General features: G+C 43.4%; 1 protein-coding gene across 1 annotated transcript in view; it reads right to left on the bottom strand.

Moving 5' to 3' along the window:
• Nucleotides 1-22,443, bottom strand: part of dock10 (dedicator of cytokinesis 10) — a 119,726-nt gene that overhangs the window by 70,808 nt on the left and 26,475 nt on the right. Inside the window, exons 3-8 of the mRNA XM_038961894.1 lie at nt 21,638-21,727; nt 18,475-18,557; nt 3,776-3,878; nt 3,076-3,201; nt 1,279-1,413; nt 293-491 (exon numbers count right to left, since the gene is read on the bottom strand). Coding sequence (XP_038817822.1) covers nt 293-491; nt 1,279-1,413; nt 3,076-3,201; nt 3,776-3,878; nt 18,475-18,557; nt 21,638-21,727 — 736 coding nt within the window. The remainder of the gene's footprint in view (nt 1-292; nt 492-1,278; nt 1,414-3,075; nt 3,202-3,775; nt 3,879-18,474; nt 18,558-21,637; nt 21,728-22,443) is intronic.

Raw genomic sequence — 22,443 nt, 5'->3', positions numbered from 1 at the left:
TCATCATCAGGGTCGTGTTCAGTAGGCACACGGAAGAAAAACGGTTCAAAATGGAGTGAGGTACTATCTGGGCCCGTCAAAATAAGAAACACTTTTTCTCATTATCCGTTGCGAAATGTTTTACTACTCTGTGTCCAAATAAACCGGAACCAGGTCCAGAGTAGATGTAGGGTGAAGTTGCATCTAGACACTGATCTTGGGTGAGTTTAGCATTTCCCCCACTAATGGTAACGGTTAGGATTGGGGGAGGGGAAGCTGATCCTGAATCTGTATGGAGGTCTAGAGTACTCACCATGCCGTGTGTCGATGAGGTCTACATTCTTACGGTCCAGCTGCGTCAGTGGGGTGGGGCCGTCGTTGGGGCTGATCTGGAGGATCCGGGTCAAGGTACTGATCCACTCCTCCATGTCCTGCTCGCTCTCCGCCGCCAGCACGAAGTACGTCACCTCGTTCATCTTCAGCTCAAAGGCGTACTTCCTCAGACGGTTGTTCTACAGGGGGTGTTTTGGTTAGTGTTAGTTCGCACAGTGCTTTGACAGACAAGTCAGTAAATGAGTGAATTTTGTGCATTTGGGTGGTGCACGACTAGCTGCGTCTCTGAAATCTCCTATCGTATCTTACCGTATCGTATCCGTATTGTAACATTGTGTTACAATAACCCATAGGGCTCTGGTCATAAGTAGTGGACTATGGATTTCCCATCACTAGGCAAGGGTGCAGCCATGGGTGGGCCTGGGAGGGCATAGGCCCGCCCACTGGGGAGCCATGCCCAGCCAATCAGGATGAGTTTTCCCCCACAAAAGGGCTTTAGTACAGACAGAAATACTCCTCAGCTGTTTAATCAGCTTCTTGATATGCCACACCTGTCAGGTGGATGGATTATCTTGGCAAAGGAGAACTGCTCACTAACAGGGTTGTAAACAAATCTGCGAGATAAATAATATTTTAGTGCGTATGAAACATTTCTAGGATTTTGTTTTTCTGCTCATGAAACATGGGACCAACACTTTACTTGTTGCATTTATATTTTTGTTCAGTTTATTTCCTCTCAAGAGTCTTAGCTAGGGAAAGTTGCAACACTCCGAGCTCCTCGATTGGATAGTCTATAGGGAACTGGTTTTAAAGTGTACCAGTGGCGTTCCACAGCTAGCAAGTGTGTCAATCTATATGTGTGGTGTGTGTATGTATTTGTGCATGCGCATGTGTGTGTGTGTGTGCCCGAATGTGTGTGCAAATCTAATTTCACAGTCTATTGGGACTCCATCATCGTCTACCCACCTGAACCACACCGGTACACGAGTCCAGGAAGATGCAGCCCTTGGGTTCTTTGGAGATCTTCTCATCTTTGTAAAAGTTCATGATGTAGGAGTTATCAGTCAGCTGTGTCAGCTGGAAGTACCTCCTCTTGAACGACTACAGGGACGTCAAGATAAAAATACAACCCCATCAAAATCAATTACAGGCAATAAAGATGTAGTCACCCTAACCCAGACAATAACACCCTCCGTTCATCACTGAACGTGTCACTACAGTACGTGATCTGAGGTTCTGTCCCAAATGGCACCCTATTCCCTATAAAGTGCACTACTTTTGACCAGGGCCCTATGGGTAGGGCTCTGTATAAAGGTAAGTTGTAGTGCAATACATAGGGAACAGGGTGCCATTTGGGACGCAACCACTGAATATGTAACCCGTGTGACAGTAAATTGGACATGGCCTGGGCCAGTGGTGCTCTACATTAACACAGAGTGTCTTTAGAAGAGACAGGCCATAACTTAAAGCCACAGGGGACTGATGAGGTCATAAAAAAGTGCCAGGACCCTGCAGGGCCGGTCTGACTAAGAGTCTGCTTTTTCAGAAGACAGAATGGGAGGGAGAGGCTGAGAGGGAGACCAGGAAAAGAGTGAGACGATAGAGAGAGTCAAGAAATGTGTGTGTGTGAGAGTGTGTGTGTGAGAGAAAGAGGAATGTAGTTGGAAAAAGTCCTACGACGAGGTAAAAAAAAGATGGTGGAGAAGAGAGGAGTACAGGCATCAGAGACAGAGAGAGACAGACAGAGAGAGCAAGAGGTAGAGCGAGAGGAAGACAGGCATCATAGAGAGAGCACGAGAGACAGAACCACAAAGAATTTGAAAATGTCTCTTTTGTTTGTAATCTATTTCACTTGCTTTGGCAATGTAAACATACACTACAACAAGTATGTGAACACCTGCTCGTCGAACATCTCATTCCAAAATCATGGGCATTAACATGGAGTTGGTCTGCTATAACAGCCTCCACTCTTCTGGGAAGGTTTTCCACTAGATGCTGGAACATTGCTGCGGGGACTTGCTTCCATTTAACCACAAGAGCATTAGTGAGGTCGGGCACCGATATTGCTCGCAGTCGGCGTTCCAATTCATCCCAAAAGGGTTCGATGGGGGTTGAGGTCAGGGCTCTGTGCAGGCCAGTCATGTTCTTCCACACTGGTCTCAACAAACCATTTCTGTATTTACCTCGCTTTGTGCACAGGGGCATTGTCATGCTGAAACAGGAAAAGGCCTTCCCCAAACTGTTGCCCCAAAGTTGGAAGCACAGAATCGTCTAGAATGTCATTGTATGCTGTAGCGTTAAGATTTCTCATAACTGGAACTAAGGGGCCTAGCCCAAACCATGAAAAACAGCCCCAGACCATTATTCCTCTTCCAATAAACTTTACAGTTGGCACTATGCATTGGGGCAGGTAGCGTTTTCCTGGCATACGCCAAACCCAGATTCGCACGCGTTTCTACTGGTCCAGAGTCCAATGGCAGCGAGCTTTACACCATCCTATGATGGTGCCACATTGAAAGTCACTGAGCTCTTCAGTAAGGCCATTCTACTGCCAATGTTTGTCTATGGAGATTGCATGGCTGTGTGCTCGATTGTATACACCTGTCAGCAACGGGTGTGGCTGAAATAGCCAAATCCACTAATTTAAAGGGGTGTCCACATACTTTCAATATATAGTGTATGTTTCCCATGCCAATAAAGCCCTTTGAATTTAATTGAGAGGGGGGGGGGTATTGTGGGGGAGTCTGTGGTACACTTCCTCACCCGAACAGTGATGCTGTTGTTGACAGTGCTGTTGAAGTTCCCTTTATAGAGCCATCCCGATCGGAACACACCGATCCCTCCTCCTCCTCCTCCCCCTCCTTTAGACGAGGACAAAGACGCTGTGTCCTGCAAAAACCAAAACAGACATCTTTAAAATCAGGCTCGATGGGTACATCCCACGTGGCAAACTACTCTCTATGAAACGCACTAACTTTATAGGGCTCTGGTCAAAAGTAGTGCACTACAAAGGGTGCCATTTGGAACCAACTATGTCTCAATAACCAAGGTCTAAATATGTCTGCCATCGAGATACAATATAATACTTTCTTCCGTTTCATTCTATGATGCCTAATTTGTCATGAACATACACCTGCTGTAACAGAGCTGAACCTGGATGAGCCTTAGAGGATATTGTTTTTGGAGAGCCATTGATTCTGGCTCAGTTGAATTCAATTGAATTAAGCTTGTACTCAATGGACCTCGACCAAAAACAACAGAGTAGAAATATGCGAGTAGACGTGCATTATGACAGTTTAACAGTAGGGCTAATCAATGGCCTATGACTATTCATCATACTCAGGCTACGTCCCAAATGACACCCTATTCCCTATATAGTGCAATGCTATTGACCAGAGCCATATGGGCCCTGTTCAAAAGTAGTGCATTTAAAGGGAATAGGGTCCATGAAAACAGGCCTGACCTCATCCTTGTCCACGTCCTCATGGTCAATCTCAAAGGAGTGGGAGGGCAACTTCTCCGCCTTGTACAGCTTCCTGTGAGGGAGAGAGAGATTTGATATGTTTCTTTATGTTTGCTTTGGCAATGTATGTGATTAACATGTCTCGTGGGCTTCATAACCACGTCTTTATAACAATTCAATAATGATGGAACGTGAGACGGGGACCAGTTCCAGTGATGTAAAGTAACTAGGTAAAAATACTGAAGTCGTACTCGGTGACTTTCACTTTAATTGAGTCATTTTCTGTTCTGTTATCTTTACTTTTACTCAAGTATTACAATTGAGTACTTTTTCCACCACTGATCAGTTCAACATTCAACACCCATGACGCTTTGCGCATACACCTAAGGTAGGTACGGTACCTAAGTACTACTACATACAACTAAGGTAGGTACGGTACCTAAGTACTACTACATACAACTAAGGTAGGTACGGTACCTAAGTACTACTACATACAACTAAGGTAGGTACGGTACCTAAGTACTACTACATACAACTAAGGTCGGTACGGAGGTACAACCTTTATATACAACATCTCCTCCCCTTTTACACAAATTGTTCCCATTATGAACAACCGTCCTCTGCAGTCTGGACAGTGTAGGACACAGGACCAATCTGAGCAATGACTGTAGCAGGAACCCACTTTGGTCCGTTGAGGTAGTTCCTAGCCAAGGTAGTTCCTTGCTCTTTGTTCACAACGTTTGACTTAGCTCTCCTGTTGACATCCCACATGAAAAAAATACTATAGTGTATACTATGGTATGAATACTATAGTATTCACTGTAGTGTTTTTGCAGACTTTACAGTAGTATTCACTGTGGTCTTGTGGGGACTGAAGTCCGCAAAAACACTAAAGTGAATACTGTAGTATTTACTGGAGTATACTATAGTAATAACTGCATTGGTTTTGTGAACTGTAGTATACTGTAGGTTTTACTGTAGTGTTTTTGCAGACTATAGTATACTGTAGTTTTTAGGGACATTACTGTAGTATTTACTAAAGTGTTTCCGTTTAATTATCTTTGATATAGAAGTGGTGGTCTTTGTCCTTGAGGAAACATACTGGAGAAATACTAAAAGAGCACATTTTCCATAACAGGTAGGTAAGGACTGGGTTCTGAACGTAGTTCAGAGCTTCTGCTCTTTTCTATAACCTGTAGGGAACACAATATATGGTCTATACTGGGCATGTAGGTTTCTCACTTACGGGTGGCACAAATTGGGATATGGGGGAGGGGAATGTGCAGAGTATAGCAAATGAAATGCTGTAGTATTTACTATAGCTAAAACAATTGTGTTTTTGCGGATGGAAGTGGTTTTGCAGACATTTCTGTAGTATTTACAGTGTTTTGTGGATAATACTTTAGTATTTACTACAGTATTCTACAGTATACTACAAAATGCTATACTAAGTACTACTAGGATCGAGAAATACTAGTGTGTAGTATAATATTCTACAGTATACTACAGTTTATTACAGAATTATATAGTAAGTACTATAGTAAACTGTAGTATTGTCTCATTTGCTTTCGGAGGTTTGAGTAGGTCGAAGCTTGTGTGTAGCTATCTCTTCATGAGTAGCGATGCAGGCGAAGCCTTGGTGGCTGTGTGAGGTGTCTTCCTGTAGGATACTAGGAAGCTGTTCAAGCATTGGGTGCAGTGTCCCTTGATCCTGAGACGCTTTTAATGTTTCATGGTCTGTATGATCCTCTCTGCCAGCCCGTTGGTAGATGGATGATATGGTGCAGACCTGATGTGCTGTACGCCATTCACCTGTAGGATTGTAGCCAATTCTTGGGACAGTAGCTGCGGTCCGTTGTTGCTAACGAGTTGGAGTGGCGATCCGAACCAACTAAACACCTCCAAGCATCTCAATGGTCTTCCCTGCAGTAGTAGACCTCAAGATGACAAGCTCTGGCCACTTACTTTGAGCATCCACTACCATGAGAAACATTCCGTCTTTGAATGGAAATGTGAAGTCGATGTGTATGAGTTGCCACGCCTCTTCCGGTCAATCCCACGGATGAAGAGGTGAACGTTGATGTACTTTGCGAACCTTCTGACATGAGGAACATGTTTTTTCGCTTTCATCGCAATGCTTCCATCCAATCCAGGCCACCAGAAGTAGGTTATCATTCCACAATGACCTGAGCGAAGCTAATTTCTAAATCTCTTTCTTTTAGTCAAGATGTGACGAGCCAGACAACCAGCTTCACTGCAGGTGCTCAACCACCACCCTCACTGCTCTCCCTCCACAAGTAACCACATCCTCTTCTCCTGTTCAACTACTAAAAATGATTGTACATATACCCCTGTGCCCATCTCAGTGTAACATGATCCATCCAAGGCCTCAGCTGGATGCCTAAAATGTGAGAAATGTAAGCAATATGCTTTGGCTGAATTTTTTTATATATTTTTTTACACCTTTATTTAACTAGGCAAGTCAGTTAAGAACACATTCTTATTTTAAATGACGGCCTAGGAACGGTGGGTTAACTGCCTTGTTCAGGGGCAGAACGGCAGATTTTTACCTTGTCAGCTCGGGGATTCAATCTTGCAACCTTACGGTTAACAAGTCCAACGCTCTAACCACCTGCTTTACATTGCACTCCACGAGAAGCCTGCCTGTTACGCGAATGCAGTAAGAAGCCAAGGTAAGTTGCTAGCTAGCATTAAACTTATCTTATAAAAAACAATCAATCATAATCACTAGTTAACTACACATGGTTGATGATATTACTAGTTTATCTAGCATGTCCTGCGTTGCATATAATCGATGCGGTGCGCATTCGCGAAAAAGGACTGTTGTTGCTCCAACGTGTACCTAACCATAAACATCAATGCCTTTCTTAAAATCAATACACAAGTATATATTTTTAAACCTGCATATTTAGTTAACATTGCCTGCTAACATGAATTTCTTTTAACTAGGGAAATGGTGTCACTTCTCTTGCAACAGAGTCATGGTATATGCAGCAGTTTGGGCCGCCTGGCTCGTTGCGAACTGTGTGAAGACTATTTCTTCCTAACAAAGACAGCCAACTTCGCCAAACGGGGGATGATTTAACAAAAGCGCATTTGCGAAAAAAGCACAATCGTTGCACGACTGTACCTAACCATAAACATCAATGCCTTTCTTAAAATTAATACACAGAAGTATATATTTTTAAACCTGCATATTTAGCTAAAAGAAATCCAGGTTAGCAGGCAATATTAACCAGGTGAAATTGTGTCACTTCTCTTGCGTTCATTGCATGCAGAGTCAGGGTATATGCAACAGTTTGGGCCGCCTGGCTCGTTGCGAACTAATTTGCCAGAATTTTACGTAATTATGACATAACATTGAAGGTTGTGCAATGTAACAGGAATATTTAGACTTATGGATGCCACCCGTTAGATAAAATACGGAACGGTTCCGTATTTCACTGAAAGAATAAAAGTTTTGTTTTCGAGATGATAGTTTGCCGGATTCGACCATATTAATGACCTAAGGCTCGTATTTCTGTGTGTTATTATGTTATAACTAAGTCTATGATTTGATAGAGTAGTCTGACAGAGATGGTAGGCACCAGCAGCCTCGTAAGCATTCATTCAAACAGCACTTTCGTGCGTTTTGCCAGCAGCTCTTCGCAATGCTTCAAGCATTGAGCTGTTTATGACTTCAAGCCTATCAACTCCCGAGATTAGGCTGGTGTAACCGATGTGAAATGGCTAGCTAGTTAGCGGGGTGCGCGCTAATAGCATTTCAAACGTCACTTGCTCTGAGACTTGGAGTTGTTGTTCCCCTTGCTCTGCATTGGTAACGCTGCTTCGAGGGTGGCTGTTGTCGATGTGTTCCTGGTTCGAGCACAGGTAGGAGCGAGGAGAGGGACGGAAGCTATACTGTTACACTGGCAATACTAAAGTGCCTATAAGAACATCCAATAGTCAAAGGTATATGAAATACAAATCGTATAGAGAGAAATAGTCCTATAATTCCTATAATAACTACAACCTAAAACTTCTTACCTGGAAATATTGAAGACTCATGTTAAAAGGAACCACCAGCTTTCATATGTTCTCATGTTCTGAGCAAGGAACTTAAACTTTAGCTTTCTTACATGGCACATATTGCACTTTTACTTTCTTCTCCAACACTTTGTTTTTGCATTATTTAAACCAAATTGAACATGTTTCATTATTTATTTGAGGCTAAATTGATTTTATTGATGTATTATATTAAGTTAAAATAAGTGTTCATTCAGTATTGTTGTAATTGTCATTATTACAATATATATATATATATATAAATAAATAAAATTCGGCCGATTAATCGGTATCAGCTTTTTTTGGTCCTCCAATAATCGGTATCGGCGTTGAAAAATCATAATCGATCGACCTCTAGTTCTTTGGCTGTCACCAAAGGAGAGAACTTTTTGGTTCCAGATAGAAGTCTTTTTGGTTCTATGTAGAACCCTCTGTGGAATGGAGCCCAAAAGGGTTCTACCTAGAAGGGGTTCTTCCAGGAACCAAACATTTTTTGGGATTGACTTAGAGTTTTTATTTTGCTGTTTTTGTATAATGTACTTTGAGGTCACTGATATTTCACCTGATGTGGTGGAAGTTGTCGAACCAGATCAGAACGCCTTCGAAGACCACCTTCAGGCACGGACTGAGAAGGATGTTGAGGTTTTTGACCAGGTCAAAATTATTGTCCACTGTTAATTTATTTTCTGGCCTTCCAAGAGATATATAAGAGATGTATTTGTAATAATATGAACTATAAATTGCATTTATTTCTATTATCAGTCAAGGTGAGACTGAACATGGACAGGGCGCATGAGAAAAAGGAGAGCCACCTGAGAAGAATCAAGGGGACCTAGCGCTTCGACATCTGGGTGAATTACTTGGTTTAGAAGAAGGACGAAAGGAAGGCGAGACCCGGGATAGCTTGGTGCTCTTTCGCTCCTAGCTGGGGTCAACTGTTCTCCAGGACCTAGGGGTTCTGCCTAACACCCAGACATGGATCCACTACCATTATCAACCACCCTCCAACGTTTCATTACATCAGCTACTGTTATTGTCAAGTTGTCATTATCTGCTAAGAAAGAGCAAGACAACTATCATACTGGGCACATAATGTGGGTTGCACAGATTAGCTAAAAACACTAGCACTGCAAACACTCAGAACAAAGAGGTCAGCAGCGCCTGGACTTTGGAGTTTCCCTCTGAGTCCACTACATGTTGAAAAACAAGTGACAGGCAGAACCTCCTATCCACACAAGACCCACCTCTCTATTCCACACACCATAATTCTGTATTTCAGTCTATGATTGCCATGTGAGTGTACAAAAAATCTGAAAGTAAATTGACAAGCGTACCAAAAAAATATCAATGGTTATGTATTTAAATCAAAAAATATTACTAGATTGGTTTTCACATTGGTGTTTGTGATGGTATTTGTTAATTCAACATTATTAATTGTATCAAGACTTACAATAGATATATATTCAACCACAAGGGTGTACTAATGTGCTCTGATTTTTTTTTTTAAATCATAATTGAGGACTAAAATTATTTCAGTGTAGATAAGGGAAGGCCTGTTTAAAATGAAAACATTCCAGCCAGACAAGCAAGTGTATAAATCAAATGTATTTGCATATGAATGGAGTGGAAATCAGTTCACTTTGTGATCTGTAAGGTAAGTAACAATGTGTGTGTGGGGGGGGGGGGGCATTGAAATTATATTATGTTTACCCTGATGCCTGTTAATTCATAAAAAGCAGAAGATGGTAAATAACATTAATCGCAATGGTTAGCCTATGCAAATGGATAGGAATACATTTTGCCTAATTGGTAATATGATGTGGGGAAAGTCGGGATCCTAGTCAGGCTTCTGTTTGTCAATTCCAGATTAAATATAGGTCTTCATGTGTATCAATCTGTAGGCAACTGTGGGCTAAATTTATGAAAAACAGCTTAAATGTTCAGGCTTCATCATGATCTGTGATCAAAACAGGCTGGGGTGTTTTTGGTTCCGTTTAGTCTAAGGATATGCGTAAGAACGCAACTGCACTGAAATGAATAGCTTGATTCAATGGGATTCTCGTGAATAATACATGTTTTTCTGTTAAACTGTTTGGTCTATGCATAGTCCCACACTAATTCTAACTTTTCGGTATTTTGCATTAGGCATAGTTCTAGATTGCAGAGCATTTAATAAACCATCCACATTTTCCTGGGATGTTAAAACTTCTTATGGCTGCATCCCGCTACCGGGATCGATATGACAGCAGCCAGATAAAGTGCAGGGCGCCAAATTCAAAAAACAGAAATCTCATAATTAAAATTCCTCAAACATACATGTGTCTTATATCATTTTAAAGGTATTCTTGTTGTTAATCCCACCAAAGTGTCCGATTTCAAATATGCTTTTCAGCGAAAGCACTACAAACAATTATGTTAGGTCACCACAAAACCATAATAAGCACAGCCATTTTTCCAGCGAAAGATAGCAGTCAGAAAAAGCAGAAATAGAGATAAAATGCATCACTAACATTTGATTATCTTCATCAGATGACACTCATAGGACTTCATGTTACACAATACATGCGTGTTTTGTTTGATAAAGTTCATATTTATAACAAAAAATCGGAGTTTACATTGGCGCGTTAGATTCACTAGTTCCAAAAACATCCAGTGATAGTGCATAGCCACATCGTTTCAACAGAAATACTCATCATAAATGTAGATGATAATACAAGTTATACACATGGAATTATAGATATACCTCTCCTTAATGCAACCGCTGTGTCAGATTTAAAAAAAACTTTACGGAAAAAGCAAATCATGCAATAATCTGAGACGGGGCTCAGAACAATAGCCAAATTAGCCGCCATGTTGGACTCAACAGAAACCAGAAAATACATGATAAATGTTTCCTTACCTTTGATGAACTTCATCAGAATGCAGTCCTAGGAATCCCAGGTCCACAATAAATGCTTGATTTGTTCGATAATGTCCGTTATTTATGTCCAATTAGCTACTTTGGTTCGCGCCTTCGGTAAACAATTCCAAAGTCAGAAAGCGCCTCCACTATAACGTGACGAAATGTTCAAAAGTTCCATAACAGTCAGTAGAAACATGTCAAACGATGTACTGAATCAATCTTTAGAATGTTGTTAACATACATCTTGAATAACGTTCCAACCGGAAAATTAAATTGACTTCAGAAGAGCGATGGAACGGACGTCCTACTCATGTGAAGGCGCATGGTGAATGCGTGATCAGCCCGTGGAAGTGATTACTCATTCCTGTCTCCTTCGGCCCCCCCCTTCACATTAGAGTCATCAGACAAAGTTCTGTTGACTATTGACATCTAGTGGAAGCCGTAGGAAGTGAAAACTCATCTATATCTCGCTGTCATTTCAATTGAGAGCATGGTTGAAAATCTGACACCTCAGAAACAATTCAAACAGGAAGTGGAACTTATCAGGTTTTTGCCTGCCATATGAGTTCTGTTATACTCACAGACATACTTCAAACAGTTTTAGAAACTTCAGAGTGTTTTCTATCCAATATGAATAATAATATGCATATATTAGCAACTGGGACTAAGGCCATTTAATATGGGCACCTCTGGGCACCTTTCATCCATCTACTCAATACTGCCCCTGCAGCCATAAGAAGTTAAGGCTGCGCAAGACTTTCGATAGGCTAGTAGACTGCTGAAATAATTGTAGCGTTTATCATTGTTAAAGCCTAGATCGCTTTATAAAATCTGGACTGTTTCTTTTCCTATAGCTAAGCAAACAAGTGGTAGCATATTATTTTGCACGTCTCTATAACAAGGCCTATATCCTCACATACTCCCTCAATTTGAACCCCGCTTTCCACAGAAATGTATGGACGAAGGATTGCATGATGACAGTAAATGTGTCTGTTAATCCAGTAAAGTGGGGGTGGAAACGAAGTCAAATCATGACATCAGTGATTTTCAGGCCAGAGAAAGATGCCAGAGATTCCGAGTTGGATGACTGTTCAAAACAAAAATCCCAGTCTGAGCAAATTTTTTGCCCAGAGTTCCCAGTTGTCTTGAACGCACTGAAGTCGGAAGTCAGAGATTGCCAACTTCCGAGTTGTTTTGAAAGCGCCACCAGAGACCTAGACTACCCACAACAAAGAAAAGGAAAGTGGGATACCTAGTCAGTTGTACAACTGAATGCATTCAACTGAAATGTGTCTTCTGCATTTAACCCAACCCCTCTGAATCAGAGCGGTGCGGGGGCCTCCTTAATCGAAATCCACTTATTCGTCGCCCAGGGAACAATGGGTTGACTGCCTTGCTCGGGCAAAATGACAAAAAAAAGCTAGCAACCTTTTGGTTACTTGCCCAACACTAACCACTAGGCTACCAAGAATCCCTTGTGTTTGTATTGATGCGAGAAATAGGCATATCTACACAGTAATGGTGGCTGCGATATCAACTAGCCTAATAATTTTTGCATCGAGGTGATAGGCCTATTTTAGCTAAATCGACAACTGAAATTGATGAACTAAACAGACACTTAAACTAACACGTAACGGGTAACACATCTAGACGTTTTAAGGCGTTCATGGTAAGATCATTCATAATAAACTTATACGCAAACTGACACGTGACGTGAACACCACGTCTACATGACGTATCACGTGACATGAACGTGTCGGCAGTTTGACGCCTTAGAAACAAACTTGTCTCCATTGACAGTAATTCATGGCATTATTTTATAGCGCTAGGAAGACGCTCGGTGACCGGTATCAGTAGCTTCACGAGGCTTAATTCTGGCATGAATCACCACCCATAGTAGCGCGGTGTGAGATTCCCAAAGTCTGGGGCGTCAGCCTTCTCGTCCTCTCTAATATCGCTCCAGTAGTTATCACTTCACAAGCTCAGGGCATGCCCGGCATGCCCAGCATGCATCTGTAGTCTACTTGTGTGCTGCTATAGCCCCTTGCTTTAGCTACTGTCATGGAGTTCGCTAAATATTTTCATAAAGAGACTGATAAAACACACAGGTGCTAAATCAAGGTCACTTGATTTAGGACCAAGAGCAAGAGAGGGAGTACGGTGATGTAGTGTGCACAACTAAATAATCATTGTGGAATCTGAAAAGACACGTATCCTGAAAGCATGATGGTGTACTTACTACGTGCACATGCTAAAAGAAAGGAAGGCGGTGGTTAGATAACTAAGTGTGTCATTGTAGCAAAGTATGTATCAACAAAAAATCTGATCTCTTAAACGTTTCATTCATTTTTTCTTCTATTATCTATACAATAGGCCATCATTGATTTTGGTCCAATAGGCCTGGCATATTCCCACATTCAAGGAGCTTTCCGTTTTGATTGGGTTATTTTGCCTAAAAACCTATAGAACGTTTTAAAAACAAATCTGCATCTGCCCGGCCTGGCAAGACTGGCCAAAGGGGTGTTTAGCATCCACAGTGGCTCTGCAAGTGTGAGAAGGGTATTCTCCGCTGCTGACCTGCTTTGCAGGCACCACATCACATGAGCCTGAAGCCACAGACTGGCCAAACTCGAGTTTCTAAGGCACTAATAAGTAATTTTTCAATTAATATGTATTTAATTATAAGTAAGTCACAGCCTATATTTGCAATTTATAGACTTTAATGAATTAATATAACAAAATGTTTAATTGCTGAGAGCTTTATGTACGTACCAGCTTATTGTGTCGCACTCGCAAATGCTTCACAATGTATTTCTTTGTAGACTATAGCCTTGAAATAATATAGGCTAAATAATTCATGTTTGTTCAATCTTAGGCTCCATGTCTGGCTCCTGACCTATTTAGAGTGCTTACAATGCATGCGGAAACTAATCAGACCCATTCACTTTTTCCACATTTTGTTACGTTACAGCACTATTCTAAAAAGGACTACATTGGTTTTTTTCACTCATCAATCTCCACACAATACCCCATAATGACAAAGCAAAACAGGTTTCTCATTTTTTTGTTGTAAATGTATCAAATGAAAAAAAAAAAAAACATCACATTTACGTTAGTATTCAGACCCTTTACTCAGTACTTTGTTGAAGCACCTTTGGCAGGATGACATCCTCAATTCTTCTTGGGTATGACACTACAAGCTTGGCACACCTGTATTTGGGGAGTTTCTCCCATTCTTTTCTGCAGACCCTCTCAAGCTCTGTCAGGTTGGGTGGTGAGCATCGCTGCACAGCTATTTTCAGGTCTCTCCAGAGATGTTCGATTGGGTTCAAGTTCGGGCTCTGGCTGGGCCACTCAAGGCCATTCAGAGACTTGTCCCGAAGCCAATCCTGTGTTGTCTTGGCTGTGTGCGTAAGGTCATTGTCCTGTTGGAAGGTGAACCGTCGCCCCAGTCTGAGGTCCTGAGCACTCTGGAGCAGGTTTTCATCAAGGATCTTTCAGTACTTTGCTCCGTTCATCTTTTCCTTGATCCTAGTCTCCCAGTCCCTGCAGCTGAAAAACATGGTGCCAGGTTTCCTCCAGATGTGACACTTGGCATTCAGGCCAAAGAGTTCAATCTTGGTTTCATCAAACCAGAGAATCTTGTTTGTCATGGTCTGAGAGTCTTTTAGATGCCTTTTGGCAAACTCCAAGTGGGCTGTCATGTGCCTTTTACTGAGGAGTGGCTTCCGTCTGGCCACTCTACCATAAAAGCCTGATTGGTGGAGTGCTGCACAGATGGTTGACCTTCTGGAAGGTTCTCCCATCTCCACAGAGGAACCATTGAGTTCTTGATCACCTCCCTGACCAAGGCCCTTCTCCCCCGATGGCTCAGTTTGGCCGGGCGGCCAGCTCTAGGAAGAGTCTTGGTGGTCCCAAACTTTTTCCATTTAAGAATGGAGGCCACGGTGTTCTTGGGGACCTTCAATAGTGCAGACATTTTTTGGTACCCTTCCTCAGATCGGTGCCTCGACACAATCGTGTCTCGGAGCTCTACACACAATTCCTTCGACCTCATGGCTTGGTTTTTGCTCTGATCTTATATAGACAGGTGTGTGCCTTTCCAAATCATGTCCAATCAATTGAATTTACCACAGGTGGACTCCAATCAAGTTGTAGAAACATCTCAAGGATGATCAATGGAAACAGGATGCACCTGTATGTGGATTGCACCTGTATGCACCACCATATGGATTAGTTTCAATACTTAAAAACCAAATGGTAGGTCCAGCTAGTCATAAAAATAGATGCATGTTAAATTGTGATTTTGAAGAATGAATCGAATTAGGAGCGGCAGTTTTTTCCCCCTGTCAGCGCTGAGCGTTTTTCAGCGGCGCTGTTCGAAAGGACATGGAGCGCCGGAGCACAAGCACTCATTCTGCCTTCCCCACTTCTCTCTCCCTTCACAGAGTCGGGGGGGATGTCTTCCATTAGGGATATCAAGAGGGAGAAGACTACACTTAAAAGACTCCAGGCAGAAAGAGAGAAGGGTCTGCGTTCCAAAAGGCACCCTAGTACCACTACATTTGAACTGGGCCCATAGGGATCTGGTGAAAAGTTGTGCACTATGCAGTAAGGGAATAGGGTGTCATATGGGACACAGACAAGGAGGATGTCCTCTTTCTATGTCTCCTTTCATCATATCGTAAATGTACTAGACTCAGTAATGACATTCAACCTCAACTCTACTGTTGATACCTGTGTTGTGATAGCAACATAACAGTCCAGCAGTATTTTGTAGTAGTAGTAGGGCCTGTTTAACTACACAGGCATGGGCTAACTTGAGCCCAGAGTTGTTTCTGACCAGATCACATTGTCAGGAAAAACTCCTGCCGAATAGTCCGAATGAATCTAAGATAAGTCAAGAAATCTGTAATTAATTTTGACGTTTTTGCCGAGGAAGTCTTAGTCGCGCAGATGTTACTAAGATGTTTGGTGCAGTATTTCTCAAGTGAAATGTGCATGAAAACTAGTCGTCTGTTGTTGAACGACAACAAACACTTAATTGAAGAATCCCTGCTTTTGACCAATCACTGATGAAGGGGCATAAACTTTGGCTACCGAATTTCGACAAGGCTCAAGAAAAAATGTTGTGTGCTCCAACAGCTGGAAAAAAACCCTGCTGAACGCTGCCCAACACCAAAATGAACAAACATAAAAATGTTGATTAATATATCTGTGAATTCTTTTGACTGGGAAGCATACGGTAAGCTTTACTGTAGAGGTGCTGGGTGCATGGAGTTGGATAGAGGGTAGACTTGCTACACAGCTTGTTATAGCATGGGCAGCGCCATCGAGGTCTTTCTCCATTTTAAACGGGTTAAAGGGACAATATTCAGTTCAGTTTTGTTAAACAGCAGATTGCCCCGTGGGGAGATCATCATAGCAAAGATAGGAGGTTTTCTCTCTTTTCCATCTCTATGGCCCGGGTGTCTGAGCTGAGCCCTGACTTATGTGTGGCTGAGTCCTCTCCATTTCCTCCCGAAAAGGACCCGACAAAGGGTTGCCCTCGCTCCAGTGCGCTCATGAGCCGCCCTGTGTTTGTGTGTGTGCTCTGAGCTGGAGACACAACGGATTCCCTCTTTTATAAGGATAGCAGACCCGGCACTGGAACTAGTCTCAGCAAATATAATTGATGCCATCTTTTTAAAAGTGTCTCCAACAGGCTTAAAAGAAATGGCAATCTTCGGCGTCACCCCTGTGTTTGGACGTCATAGTTTGAATAGTCTTGCATCATGCCAGACTTCAAGGCTCTTGTAAACTCAGCAAAAAAAAAAGAAACAGCCCTTTTTCAGGACCCTGTCTTTCAAAGATCATTCGTAAAAACCCAAGTAACTTCACAGCTCTTCGTTGTAAAGGGTTTAAACACTGTTTCCCATGCTTGTTCAATGAACCATAAACAATGAACATGCACCTGTGGAACGGTCGTTAAGACACTAACAGCTTACAGACAGTAGGCAAATGAAAACTTAGGACACTAAAGAGGCCTTTCTACTGAATGAAAAACACCAAAAGAAAGATGCCCAGGGTCCCTGCTCATCTGCGTGAACGTGCCTTAGGCATGCTGCAAGGTGGCATGAGGACTGTAGATGTTGCCAGGGCAATAAATTGCAATTTCCGTACTGTGAGACACCTAAGACAGCGCTATAGGGAGACAGGACGGACAGCTGATCGTCCTCGCATTGGCAGACCACGTGTAACAACACCTGCACAGGATCGGTACATCCAAACATCACACTTGCAGGTGCCTTGGTGGAAGAGTAGGGTAACAGCTCACAGCAAGAACTGGCAAATCTGGTGCAGTCCATGAGGAGGAGATGCACTGCAGTACTTAATGCAGCTGGTGGCCACACCAGATACTGACGGTTACTTTTGATTTTGACCCCCCCTTTGTTCAGGGACACATTATTCCATTTCTGTTAGTCACATGTCTGTGGAACTTGTTCAGTTTATGTCTCAGTTGTTGAATCTTGTTATGTTCATACAAATATTTACACATGTTAAGTTTGCTGAAAATGAAGAGGACATTTCTTTTTTTGCTGAGTTTATGTAATCTCTGGAGGGACACATCTTGTGAAGATGACTAGCTCATAGTGAACTGGGCTGTTAATCTGTCAATTGGATCCCAGACATATAGTATGATCAGCCAAAACTGATCTTAGATCTGCTGCTAACTGTGTCCAGGGTATCTCACAAAGGCTAGCGGTAGCTCCCAAACTGATCCTAGATCTGCTGCTAACTCTGTGTCCAAGGAAAGACAGAGGAACTGATTCAGAGAGAAAACTCATATCATGTGGATATAACCTCTATAAGAGCATGTACATTCAGTCTCTTAGTATCTATGATGGTAACTACTGTATACATTATCAAAAGTAAACTATGGATCAGTTTTAGAGTTGATGTACAGTATATGAACTCAAAAAGATTTAAAGTTCAACAAACTCAGAAAGGTCACGTGAAATTAACTGGACTCCAGCATAACCAACCCACGGGAGACCAGGAGAACATTACAGTGGTCTGGATAGGGGTCAGAGATCAAAGAGGCCCTGCTCTGATGGCTGGTCTCCCAGGGGTTGAGTGACCAATGCACAGCCCTGACATCCCCGCAGCTGGACAGCCTGCCACTCAACAACACATCCCACCGGCGTCCACCATTTTGTTTTTTGTTCCCATTGTTGACATCACAGAGAGCTATTTTTCGAGAGACCCATTATGCAACCGCAGACCACTGAGGCCGCCTCTTAAATGGCACTCTATTCCCTATTTAGTGAACTCTGGTCAAAAGTAGTGCACTAAATAGAGAATAGGGTTCCATTAGGGACACATCCCCTGGATCTTCTGGTCTAGCTGAGGTTTTCAGCTGCGTCTTTCCTGGTGTTTATGTGAAGTACGCTTTTGGAAAGTCTGGCATGCGTTCCTGACACAGACGCTATGTCAAAAACAGTTAAGCCCTGGAGTGGGCCCTGTCTAACTCAATACTCATAACACTTAGAAGTACATGAAGTGGCAAAGTACAGTACTTTTCTTATGCGGAACAATGAAAATATGTACACACACTGCTCTGTACATAAGTCTAATCCTAGCCAAGGGTTGCGAAATTCTGGTAACTTTTTTTTCACAACATTTCTGGAAAACCTGGGTATTTTGGGAAAGTTGACAGAATTGCGCAACTCTTTCATAGCCTGTTCTGTACCTGGGAAGTAGCCGGTAATCTCCTGCGTACTCATCATATTTGTAATGGACCACGTGTAGTTGGGAGTTGTAGTACTCGCAGGCCTGGAATAGAGGAGAAGAAAGAGGAAGAGGAGGAGAGAGAGGTTCTGTTAATGCCTTAGTCCAGGTGAATAACAGACAGTTGATTCTGTCTGTATATATGACCGTGTGTGTGAGTGTGTTTTATTTCATGTATTTATTTGACCTTTATTTTAACAGGGAGTCCCATTGAGACAATGGTCTCTTTCGCAACTACACAACAAATTACACATAGGAAATATACCAATCACATTCCTCAGCAAAGAGGTTCTCAATTAACAAGAATAGAGATGTGTGTGTGTGTGTGTGTGCGCGTCTTGGCATGGGCAGTTGATGCTTAAAATCCCCTCTCTGTCACAACGTGGTTCTTATACAGCTCTACAGATAGTCTCACACACACACACACACACACACACACACACACACACACACACACACACACACACACACACACACACACACACACACACACACACACACACACACACACACACACACACACACACACACACCTATCCATTCAAATAAGTAGATCCAAAGCACAGTAATGGTAATGTAAAGGCAGTGTACAGCTTTGTTTTACATGAGTAGCTGTCCTCATACAACCCAGTGTGACGCAAGCTAGGGCTGCAGAGTCTGCCTCCCTCCACAACATCAATGTCGCGTCCCAAATTGTGCCATATTCCCTACATAGTACACTACTTTTGACACGGGCCCATAGGGAAAAGGGTGCCATTTGTAGAGGGAGGCAGACTCCGCAGCCCGAGCTTGGCTTCACACAGGTCATCTTGGAGCCCCACAAGCTTACAGAGTTACAAGATTGAATCCATGATTAGATGAATCAAACCGTAGGAAGAATTTAATTAACATTCTGTCCCACGGGCTTGAGTTAGACTTTCTTTCTCTCCCTCTCGCTCTCTTCTCTCTGTCTCTCACATGCACACAAAGCGCAGATACGCAAGCTCGGTTACGCGCAAGCGCACTCCCTCTCACTCGTAAACACACACACACAGACAGACACTCACGCACGCACGCACTCTCACCCTCTCTCTCTATCTCCTCTCAGCAGTGTGTTTTCTCTGTTGTTCTGTGGATTCTCATCTTCTTTCTGTCTGAGTGGCGGTATCATTATCTACCACTTAAACACAGCTCCACTGGCAGTCATCACGTTCATTATTAAAGACACTCAAAACATATTTACTTCCACAAGGCAATAACACATGTCTGGGAGCACACACTTAAATAGCCATTCTCTCTCTCTCTCTCTGTGTGTGTGTCTCTCTCTCTCTCTCTATGGTCTCTCACACGCACCCCGTCATCAGTAAGCTGTGACGGTGTGGTGTCTGGTGTGTTTCCGTATGCAGCGAGGATATCTGTGAGACAGTGGTTTGGCTAATTTGAGCACTTCCTCCTAGCCGGCGTGTGCTGTAACTCTTTCACTTCAGCCCCCCCCCCCCCATCAAACATGACGTGTCACGATAAGAGCGTGAAAACAGGCACACCCAAATGGCAGCCAACTGCTTTTGACCAGGGCCCATAGGGTACCACCACAAATGATTGCCCTATAAAGGGAATCGGGTGCCATGTGGGTCACAGCCACAGTATAGGCTTATCAGATCCACATCTTCAACTGACAACCCAATAGGGGAAATGTATGCAAAATTTCGCTGGTTGTCGTCATTTGCATTTCTAGGGTTCCTCAAAAAGAGATGAAATGGTTTCATGGTTAAAAAGGTGGCAGTCGTGGCTGTGTAGCTATCGTAACTAAGGAGACACTGTATTAAATCCAACACAACAGTCAACTGAGGGGAAATTTTTATATCACCCACAGACTTAACTTTTCAACTACTTTAGATGGATGAAGTCATGTTTGTGAAAACACAGCCTTGCTCTCACACAGGCCCAGGGCGGCAGGTAGCCTAGTGGTTAGAGCGTTGGGCCAGTAACTGAAAGGATGCTGGATCGAATCCCCGAGCTGACAAGGTAAAAATCTATCGTTCTGAGCAAGGCAGTTAACCTAGTGTTCCCCGGGTGCCGAAGATGTCGATTAAGGCAGTCCCTCGCACCTCTCTGATTCAGAGGAGTTGGGTTAAATGCGGAAGACACATTTCAGTTGAAGGCATTCAGTTGTACAACAGACCAGGTTTTCCCCATCCCAAATGCCTCCCTACATTAGAGCACTACGTTTGACCAGAGCCCTATGGGAAATAGGGTGAGCATTATAAAGGGAATAGGGTGCCATTTGGGATGCAGCCCCATACACTAGGCAGCAACTGAAACCTCCCAGCCACCACCCATAGCCCTTAGTGTCTTTGCAGGCCAGCCCAACTAAGCAGAGCAGAGTCCCTCCAAAACAACAGGATACAGTGGACAAAATCCCTGCTCTCTCTCTCTCTCTCTCTCCCTCTCCCTCTCCATCCCTGCATGGCCAGCAGGCAGCCTCAGATGATTCAGCTCCATAGACGAGCTCATTGGAAGCAGCAGTCAGCGGTCCAGTCAGCTCAGCCCCACAGCTCCAACAACACGGCTGGGTTCCCCACCACCCCCTCACCACGCTCCAGATGCTGTTGATTCCCACAGAGAGAAACATGATCCAGCTGCACGACTGTACTTCTGGTTCAGAGGAGGAGCAGTAACTCCAAGGCATTGGGTTCAGAATACATGTTCGGAACTTTCTCGTGTGTATTCCGTGCATAGGGACTGAAGTGGGTCGGAGACCAGGAAGCCCTCTCTCTCTCTGCAGTCTTGCACGTTCACTCATAGAGCTAGCCGGAGAAACTCTCCTTCTCCCTCTCTCACACGCACAAACACACTCGCTCGCAGGCACACAGAAACACACACAGCTCCTGGAGGAACAGAACACATCTGTGCTCCTGATGTCACTGCCTCACGGGCTCATGTTGATGTAGACCTCTGTGTTGAGGATATGTTTAAAGTACACTAACAACTACATGTAGTCCTGACCCTTACCCGGACGACCCCCACGCCAAGCTGCCTGCCTGCCAGACTGAATGTGGAGTCAGCCCTGCTCCATAGCCCTCCTCTGCACCCAAGCTCAATCACACAACTAAGCATGGCACTCTCTCTCTCTCTCACACACTCACCTGTCTGACCAGCAGACACTCGGCTTGAAGCTCGGCCCCCTGGGGCACGGTGGACTGCAGTGTCCGTCTCTCCAGGGGCACTGTGGACACCTGGGGGGGACAGAGGGGGAGGAGACATCAGATGGGGAGGGGCAGTTTGATGTCAGGTGAAAAGATCATCTCTTGTGAAAGACTGTCGGGCTGGAAGGCGTGTGGACTTGACATCTCAACCTCTTCCCCTAGAAGAAAATTCTATAGCTGTTGTTTATGCGAGAGCTGGTTTTGGATTACTGAGATGAGGTAAAAGCTGATACATGCAGAAGTGGGATAGGATATATGTGCAGGTCCGAATATGAAAATGATTGAACTCCAAGGATACAGTCTTTACCACTATGATGTACAGTCAGATCACTGAGCCCTATTCCAGTGTGTCAGCACTTGACGAATAACATCTGACCAAGAGCTCCGGGGTGGTCATAATTCATTCATAAATATTGCGGTCAAAAATAGCAAATGGCTCAAATAAAAGGCTCAAATAAATCATCCATACCTAGAAGGAAAGATTGAAGTTGGAGAAATACTGCTCTCACTGATTACGCAGCTAGTGGCAACTCTATGCAATTCTGTCTGTGTCCCAAATGGCACCCTATTCCTATTCCCATAGGACTCTAGTCAAAAGTAGTGCACTATATAGGGAATAGGGTGTCATTCGGGACGTAGGCCACTGAGAACAGCCAAGTTCCCGTCCTCTCTGATCAATGCTTGGTTCTGATTTACTGTGTCTGCAGTCAGCTGTTTAAAATGCAGCACACTCAGAGGAAGGACAT

The sequence above is a fragment of the Salvelinus namaycush genome, chromosome 23, assembly GCF_016432855.1.
Source record: "Salvelinus namaycush isolate Seneca chromosome 23, SaNama_1.0, whole genome shotgun sequence".
Lineage (NCBI taxonomy): Eukaryota > Metazoa > Chordata > Actinopteri > Salmoniformes > Salmonidae > Salvelinus > Salvelinus namaycush.
This window is presented reverse-complemented; position numbering and strand designations above follow the sequence as displayed.